The 9,395-nt window shown below is 28.9% G+C and overlaps 1 protein-coding gene across 3 annotated transcripts; it reads right to left on the bottom strand.

Moving 5' to 3' along the window:
• Window positions 1-1,648: 1,648 nt before the first annotated feature.
• LOC113866399 (carotenoid 9,10(9',10')-cleavage dioxygenase 1) lies at window positions 1,649-7,576 on the bottom strand. Of its 3 annotated transcripts, XM_027501303.1 has the most exons (14): window positions 7,242-7,562; window positions 6,937-7,007; window positions 6,673-6,687; window positions 6,296-6,407; window positions 6,087-6,186; window positions 5,856-5,918; window positions 5,459-5,569; window positions 5,194-5,378; window positions 4,182-4,320; window positions 3,709-3,826; window positions 3,522-3,623; window positions 3,104-3,355; window positions 2,767-2,878; window positions 1,649-1,837 (listed from the first exon to the last, which is right to left on the bottom strand). In XM_027501303.1, the coding sequence occupies exons 1-14, from the start codon at window positions 7,461-7,463 to the stop codon at window positions 1,808-1,810; spliced, it is 1,632 nt and encodes a 543-aa protein (XP_027357104.1). In that variant the 5' UTR covers window positions 7,464-7,562; the 3' UTR covers window positions 1,649-1,807. The 3 variants fall into 3 exon arrangements, with proteins under 3 accessions (XP_027357104.1, XP_027357106.1, XP_027357105.1); XM_027501305.1 differs by lacking the exons at window positions 4,182-4,320; window positions 5,194-5,378 and having other exon boundaries at window positions 1,682-1,837; window positions 7,242-7,569; XM_027501304.1 differs by lacking the exons at window positions 1,649-1,837; window positions 2,767-2,878 and having other exon boundaries at window positions 3,136-3,355; window positions 3,494-3,623; window positions 7,242-7,576.
• Window positions 7,577-9,395: the final 1,819 nt, after the last annotated feature.

Below are 9,395 nucleotides of genomic sequence, written 5' to 3'. Positions count from 1 at the left end.
ATGGTCACAATAAAATTTTATAATAAAGAAATATACGTGTATATTTAAAAAATTATACTTTTTTATTTGAAAAAAATTAACAAATAAAAATTAATAATAATTTTTTATATTTATATCTTTTCAAAAACTTCTTTGAACGTGAATAAATAGTAAGAATAATGTTATTTAGATTCAATAGATTATAGTTGTGCTTGTAATACATATGTTGCATAGAAAAATATTATTTTAAATTAAAATATAAAAAATAAAATTTAAATATTATTAATAAATAATAAGTTTACAGTAATAGTAGGTGATTATAAAATTTATAAAATATTTATTATTTATCATTCACTTTATGATTTAAACATCAATTTGATTTTATTAACAAAAATATTTATGTGAAAAATATTTTATGTGTCATATATAAATAATATTTTAAAAAAGTCAATCTCATATTAACTATATAATAATTAAATTGTATTAGCCTAATTAAATGATATAAAATAGTAAATAAATTTTTCTATTAAAAATATAAACCAAAATAAATTTTTTGGTTTACTTTATTTTTAAATATATATTTATATTAATCTTATATAACTTCACATAAATAATATAATAATACAAAAATTCAATGCATAATTATAGAATAAAGTTCAAGCATATATATATGCAGGTATGGAGCGGGAGTGGGTACTTAGATACCTACACCCGCACTTATCTCCATTAAAATTTGTGAATTTTTATCCACACTCATACCATACTTATATAGCGGGTAAATACTCTACCCATTGTGGATAAATTTTGCGGGTGTCTATCGGGTATTTTACCCATTGTCACTTTTTATAACAAACATCTCACTGTTAAATACAATTTATTAAAAACTACAAAAAATAATATTGATCTTACTCTTTTTTACTTTTGAATTAATGTTTCTATCTCTAACATTTTTAATTTTAAAAAAAAATTAGTCAATAATAATAAAAAAAATGTATTGTAAACATTCCTCAAAAAATCTTATGCAAAAATGTATCCTCGTGGATGAGCTTTCAATCTTAACTTGAACAAATGTATGGATCAAGATAAAACAATGCGTATTAATTATTTTGTCATTGACATAACACATCCGTCAAGCAATGAGAGTCAATATTTTGATTAAAGTTCTTCACACTTATGAAGTAGTCATGCTTTTCAATTTAAAGCCAGAGGATATGAATAAAAGATGTTTATGCAGGGGCAAGGGATGGTAGGTAAAGAATTGGAAGGCACAAGGTAACGTAAGGCCTATTTTGAAGAATAATTTGAACACAAGAAATACTATTCAAATTATGTTTGGATAGAGTAATTCAAAATGTATTGATATATAAATATAATAATTAGTAACATAATATTAAGATTACATAAATACGGTCATTAGAAGCATAATATCAGGATTACATTTATTAAATAATAGTCCATAGTCCATAATTAATATAGATCTTTGTATACTTATAAAAGTTAAAACAATCTTCATCTTACCGGCTAGCTTTTGAGGTTAAATCAGGCTTAAATTCCAAATTGATCATAATATTAGGAAATATTGTTTATGTTATGTGATGAGGATGCGAATTACTAGCCCAACGAAGAATTGTATTAAACTGCAAAGCAAACAACCACGCCACATTGGAAAAATATTTAGGAATTATCATATTATAATAATTTTATAATTGTGTGCTGTAAAATGGTTGGTTTACTGTGATACAGGATATACATAATGCAACAATTTGATAATTTGTAGAAAGATGTATACACAGATTGAAGTAGAGCAACAGTGAGGCTGTCAAAATTATCACAGTTTCCCCTGTTCTTGCAGTTGTTCCTGCCAATGGAGAAATAAGAATATCATAATAATAATTAGTAACATGTAAAACAAAAGGGGAAAGAAAAATAAGAGGGTCAAATTATGTAGTGTAAGCAACAAGTGGTAGTGCTTAAAAACAGAAAAGAGGTAGGAAATAAAAGAGAAACAATTGAATGCTCAAACATATGGAACTGAATTCTTCCGTTTACTAGAAAGAAAAAGGTCTGTATTAACAATCAGTGTCATGCATAATTTATGGGCTCTTAACGCATTTCCATTGCCAGAGTTATATTTGGTTTTGTGATATATTTCCATAAATTAGTTCATATCAAACAAAACCAATGTTTTTAAAATAGGTCTGGTGATTAAACCAGTGAAGTACTAATTTACGATTCACTGGTTCATCTGTAATTGAACTGGGTCAAACGAGGGATAATTAACTATGTTATTTTAATATTAAATAATAAACTATAAAACAATAAGAAAATTTTAAATTAACATAAAAGGATCATATTATATGTTCTGCCAGATAAAGAATTCATAATACGTAATTAAATAATAGCACTTCATAACCCTTTACTTATTTTATGTGTTTTACAATAAATAAATTAAAATAGAAAATCATTTAGAAAAAAACTTGTCCAGACCAATTTACTGACACCATTTCATACTTGATTTTGGCAGACTCTGAACTGAATTTTTACTCCAGTGGTTTTCTAGGTTGGCAGACTAATAACCTAACCAGTTCCTGGTTTGGTCTGATTTTAAACACTATGGATGAAACTAAGCACTCAAGTTACTATCATAAAATGTACACTTTCATACCCTCACTAACTTCAATGGCATTACCAGCTAACCCTGAGCAAGTGATTACTGAATAAACAACAATGCGGAGGAAAGAAAGAGAGAAAGAAATGCAGTGTACAAATACATGAAGTAACACAAACCTCTGTCACAAAGAAGGCATGGAAACCATATGGAACTCTATGAGGCAATTCAACAACCGCGACAGGATCTGCTGACATTGTTTTTGCATCTATAACGTGGACGAACGATTTTCTGCAGTATTGTAATTTGAATTCATGTTAGCTTTTATTATACTCAAAAAGGAGATTAACAAAAAACAAATAAACTAAAAATAAGCCAAATCACAGAAGATAGCTGTCCCCGTTTCCTAAGGCATTGAGAAATTACACTGACTATAACAGCTGTACTTAATGATTACAATTCATGCATATAAATAATTTCATAGAAGTCACTGCTTGAAGTGTGCAGAAGCAATACCCGGTATTCTCATCATGCACAAAAAAGATAAGGTATCCATCATCTTCTTCGGAATTGGTGCCAGGGACACGCGGGACATAAATAGCCTCAGAGCCAAACTGCCCAGGTCCCAAGTCATACAGACCCTGAACATTTCCTCCAACCTCAAGCTTTGTTTTTCCAGAATCTGATTCAGCATGCAAATCAAATTTTATAATCCCAGTAACTTTTGCAATGCTGTCTAATGTGGTTCCATATACATATCGCTGCTTCCTGATAAAAATGAAAAGTAAATACACGTTATGGAAGATAAGCACAAAAGTGAAGTAATGTTAATATTACAAGTTTACAACTATCAAATTGTCAGATGATTAAGATAGAGTAGTATACAAGTTTCAGTATTTTGATCACCCCAAATTTTCTAAGATAATAAGCTAACCTTCCAGTGTAGCTTTCATTCACCCTAGGAAAATCTACAGCAGGTGCTGATAGTTTCTTTTGAGAAGCTTCACCAGTTTTCATGTTAAATCTCATCTCATACCTGCAATGTGTTCAAAATCTATAAATAAAGAACAATCATCCAGTAAATTTGGTCCATAATTTACATATAAGGAGGAGTCGTTTACAGCTCATTTGAGAAATTTTCAAGCTTTTCCTTGACAGCCCCACTGACCATGTCCAAATTTGGATTCTCAAGGCGGCAAGTGATCAGAACAACTTCATCTTCCTCCTCCCAAGCATTGGCTGAGAAAAAACAATATCACATTAAAGGTTACAATGGAAAGGTATATTAGAAATACAGAATTCAAAGCACAGATTGAACTTGGTTGTGTATTGTAACTTCTAAGCATATTACAATGGACAAGTTCATGTGGTGATTTGCATGTTACTGCAAGGATTGTTTAAAACTTTAACAGTATAATGATTTACAAAATAAAGACTCTCTCCATAGGTTGGCCGGACTGGCCACTCAAATTCTTTTTTATCATGCACTTCAATCATAATCATGTGGATGGACTATTGATTTTTTACAAAATCATCACTGCAGAATATAAATCAACATATTATATTAAGAAGAGAAAAAAAAAAAAAAACACACCATTGTGGAATATGAAGCAGTTTGGTAGCTCAAACCATCTAATATGCTTTTCATCCTTAGCATACCGAGGTAGCACACCAAATCGAGCTTTCTTGGTTGAATCAAATGAAAATATCAGTGTCTTTTTCTTCACCATTTCCTGAAAAACAAATTTCAATCGACAATGCCAATTCATTAAATGTTATGAATTGATGTGCAAAGTCAATATACCATCAAACAATCCTTAACACAACCCTCCCCCCCCCCCTTCCCCTAAAAAAAAACAGAAGCTCCCAACCAATAAACAAAATCACGTTCCCATGCCCGCTATGTTTACTGTAATAGTAAAATTTACATTATTGATCCCCTCCTATGAGTCCCATGTTATAACATTTTATTTAAAGATTTTTCACTGAAAAAAAGAGTGATGTCAAGAACCAAGAACTTAGCTATTAAACCAAGAAATGGATTTTATCAACAGGCCGATTTGAAAGAGCTTATAGACAACTAAGGAAATAGCTTATCACTTCCACAAGCTCTTTTTAACTTATTTTAACAATTTTCTTCGAATAATTTATAAAATAAATTATTTTCAGCTTATCCCAATAAGTTTCATTGGTAAATTTATAGCATAAGTCATCATTTAAAAATAACTTATTGAACAAGTGCTTAAATAAGTTGTGAAACCAGGCACACCCTATGTTCCCAGGTACAAAAGCCTTTTAAAGCATGAACCATTTTTACATGATGCAAAATTATGATTTAACTAGTATTGAGAAAGAAAGATTGATCTCCTAAACACTTGGCTAGAGTCATCCTAATACCATCTCAAGAACCAGCTATCCAAAATTGAGCTATTAGAGGCTCACTAGTACAAATGGGAAAGCAAAACATTATTTCTTTTTTCTTACTTATAATAAACAAGATCAGTTTCACAATTTCAATACCAAGCTTCAAATAGTTAAATGCTTGAATTATCTAATTAAAAGATCAAGCTTTTGCGAGATTATAAGAACAGAAACACCTGCAATACCTTTGGCCTAAAATACAAAGGAAGATCCATAAATATTGCATAATTCTCTGTGATGGCAAAGTCATGCATCATGATGGGATCTGATATTGTTATGGGTACAGGATCATGCATATAACCATCCTTTGAAATTACTCTGTATGTGATGTATGGTGGGGTATGTGAATAGCCAAATGTAAACATCTCCCCTGCATACAGGACATTATTTGTTGCAATGACTATTCCATTAAATCAGTCAATTTAATTTCTTAGTTGTAGATGGGTTCACCAGAATACGGGTCAACTTTTGGATGAGCAGTGAAGGAATGGCCCAATCTCTTGTCATAATCTAGAATGCCAAGCGTCTGCAAATCACCATCTTCAAAGACTTTAATAGCATCTGCAAAATTCAAAATGAGTTACTTCAGTCCTACACTAGAAGATGTGAACTCAACACAACTATAGCAAGTTGAATCCTGTGATACAAACAAGTCACTAATTGGACTGCAGTTACTTTCTCCATGAGAAAGGAAAAACCCTCGCTGCTTAAGATCATAATGCCAAAGAAAACACCTGAACTTGATGAACCTTTTCAACCCCTTTGTTTTATTCAGTCAATGACATTTGAGATATGATCAACAAATTTATATCTTTTATAAAGTAAAACAGATAGGAATGGTACTTACAAGGTTTATCTGCTTCTGAAAGTGCTAGAAGTTTCCCATGGTGATATACAAGAGCAGTATTAGCTGGTAGAAATTAGAGTATGAGCACAAGTTATTTTCAGCACTTCCAATCATATACAAGAGCTTAATATTCCCAGTCAAAAACCATCAAAAGATTTCACTAAAACATGTCTATCAGTAAAAAAATTCTTGGGACCTTAAATTTGAAAAGCATCATATAGCACAAATTACCTGTTGAGGTTCCATAAGAAACATCGAGTACTTTCCATTTAATTCTCAGCATATGTATGTTAACCATTAGAAGTCCGAATAGACCCTTGAGATCTCCAATCTGAAAATGACATGCAAGAAGCTACATTTGTCAATGGAATCCAAAGCAAACCATTTCAAATACTAGTAAAATTTCACTGAGCTTCTATGTTTTCACTTTCTTTTCATACCTTCATAAATTTGGAGCCTCCAAAGTATTCTTCTTGTTTAAGACGAGAAGTTCTCACAAAACGGGAAACATATGTAGCCTTTCCATCTTTGATACGCAAACCATGAATCATTCTGCAATTCAATGATAAAAATTGACACTGTTATATTAGTGACCACATATTTTACAGGTCAATGAAAATGGATAATCAAAAAAATGCAAAACAGGGATTCTGTCATAAAAAAGACAAAGATTTTGATCAAGTTTGATGCTCAACAATATTCCAAAGCAATTCTAATAATAAGATCCGGCAAATAGTGCCAGTCTATTGACACACAAACTCATCTATAACAAACTTTACAGATATATATGTTTGCATAAAGGAAGAGAATCACACACCCATCTCCATCAAACCTGCAAAAACAATGAGGGAAAACACGGTATAAGCATCAAATTCCACTTTAAGAACACATTTTTTGAAATACAGATAAACTAAAAAGGTTCCACATTAATGCCAAAGCCATAAAAAGTAAATAAGAAAGAAAATCAATATACTGATAAGCTACATAGATCACCAAGATATGCATTTTCCACCGACTTTTGTGCAATATCTCATAATACAGGGTTCAAAATATACAAAAGAATAAATAAATAAAATTTTACCAGTGATATCCAGCTACAGGAGCAAACTTTGGATTAGGTCCAACTCTGACAAACTCCCCATTCAAGCAATCCTGCAACACACTTGAAATGGTAGGCAATGAGTGGCAGGACCTGATATTGCTCAAGACCTTCAGTGACAGTGTATTACAGCAAAATGTTGTAAATTGTAATTATATGTCAATGAATTACAATGGTGACACTTTTCAAGAACAGAAAGCAGAACACCAAAAAAGATAAAAACACATTTGAACTGACAATAGCCTCATCCCATAATTGGTAACAAAGAAAGAGGCAATAGCACTAACCGGGAGGTACCCTTTAACGGGAAGGTCCATAGTGGGAGGGGTTTCATCTGGAACAGGAGAAAAATTACCAGAAAGGTAGTGCTGGGGCAGTGAAGAATCATACAAGAACTTCACAACCAGCTTCTCCAACAAATCAATAACCTTTGAGGTGAAACCATTGCTGGGTTTCGGTTCCACTTTCACTATCCCCTCTCCAGTGATGATCTTCTTCTCATCCTCCATGGTATTGCTGCTGGGAATGTGTCTGAATTCTCAAAATGCAACAAAGTTTCCAACTTAACGCAAATGGGTGTAAAATAGTGAATGAGTGGGACTATTGTTATTGTGTGGCTGTGCTGTGGTCGATCTTTCCATGATTCATTTTCAGCAATGCCCTCGGTTGGCCCAGCAACTGCCACGTTGTTGTCACTATCTGCAGATTCTTAACTCTACGCCGTAAGATGCTGCTCTCACATTTCTTGTCACTGTTTCCTTCGCCTAAAATCTATCTATCTACTTATCTATTTTTTTAAGTAAGAAAATATTAAGCAACTGGTTTAGAAGCTCCTGAAATGTATTCATATTTTATTTTAAAATAAATATACATAGTTTAATGATTAAAGAATAAAATTTTATATTTTATAAATAATTATATATAATAAAATTTTAATATAATTATTTTAAAATAATATTAATTATAGTTTCGAATTCAAGTCTTCATAGTCTAATAAATATTCAAAGGAAAATTTTTTCTGCTCAAAATAGTTTCAACTAATTTAATATTACTTTTAATAGAGAACACGTGTAATTTAGCCAAAAAAATTAATTAATAACTATAGAATTAAAAGATAAAATTCTTAAAATTACATTTTAAATTAAAAAATAAAGAAATAAAATAATTTTTATAAATTTATAAATTATTTATTAAAAATCATAAAAATAGAAAGTTAAGTGATAATTTTAATATCTAAACTTTATAACAAAACTAATAAAAATATGAATAAAAAATAAAATTATTACAAAAAAAATATGATTCATACCTTATTCTTAGTTAATTTTAATTTAAAAATATACATATAAAAGATAAATTATAAAAAAAATATTTTACTTTCTAAACGATTGAGTCTAGTTGATAAATTAATAATAAAAAAAATTATTAAAAATAAATATTTATTATTTTTTATAAATTTATCTTAATAAATATTTTTTTTATTTCCATTTATAGTGTTTAACTCAACCTAAATGACTAACATTATCAAAACATTTTTTAAGTATAATAACAGAATCACTCTAGAATATTTTAAATTCTCTTATAATATTTAAATTTAATTTTAATGTACCATTTTAATTAAATAATATATATGACAGATATAACTTTAAAATTAATGCTTTTGTTATGATAATTAATAACTAAAAATAATATAAAACTATTTGTATTGTCAATATATTTTAATTAAGTTTAATATTTTTATTTGAATGAAAAATAATATTCATATTTTAAAACATATGTTCATAATTTAATATTTTTATAAGATAATACAAATTAAAAAAATATCATTACTTTAATCTATCTTGATAATAATTTTTTAAAATGTTTTAATTATAAACCTGAATATAAAATTATACAATCAAGTCTTTATATTCAACTCGGCATATGTTGGTCGCGGCACGTGGAGTCCACTATTGATGAGTTTTTTGGTTGGATTTTTTTTTTTTTTAACGAAGACGGCGTTTTATTATTGTTCAAAATACTTTATTATTTTAAAATTAAATATTAAATTTTATATCAACCTTTTTAGGCATTAATTTTTTTAAATAAAGTATTCTAATTTTTTACTGTTATTGGTGAAAATATTTTACTTTTTTACTATAATTTTACAAATTATTCATGAAAATAGTATCTTTAAAAATTAATTAGTAAAATTGGTGAATTCAACCGTGTTTGAGTAATATTGAGCAAAAATAATATTAAATTCAATAGTGTTTGAATAAGATATGGCACAATGACTAAACTTAAACTTTAAATATTATATTTTCATTCATTTAGATTAAATTTTTAAATTTAAAATTAAAATTTTAGTTCCCTCTCATTTTAACGAAGTTTTAATCTAAAATTTACATTTTTTTCATTATGATTAAAATTTAAGATTAAAATTTTTTAATTTTAAATTCAAA

The sequence above is a fragment of the Abrus precatorius genome, unplaced genomic scaffold (genome assembly GCF_003935025.1).
Source record: "Abrus precatorius isolate BTA unplaced genomic scaffold, Abrus_2018 Scaffold4, whole genome shotgun sequence".
Taxonomy (NCBI): Eukaryota; Viridiplantae; Streptophyta; class Magnoliopsida; order Fabales; family Fabaceae; genus Abrus; species Abrus precatorius.
The sequence above is the reverse complement of the archived record's forward strand: the minus strand, read 5'-3'. Positions and strand labels throughout refer to the sequence as shown.

What these genes read in the sequence shown, in the direction of transcription:
- LOC113866399 (XM_027501303.1), bottom strand. Translation starts at nt 7,463, where the DNA reads ATGGAGGATGAGAAGAAGATCATCACTGGAGAGGGGATAGTGAAAGTG. An exon ending in CCGTTAAAGGGTACCTCCCG is followed by an intron (nt 7,008 to 7,241) that starts GTTAGTGCTATT and finishes AGTGTGTTGCAG; the next exon opens with GATTGCTTGAATGGGGAGTT. An exon ending in AAAAGTTGACCCGTATTCTG is followed by an intron (nt 5,379 to 5,458) that starts GTGAACCCATCT and finishes TCCTGTATGCAG; the next exon opens with GGGAGATGTTTACATTTGGC.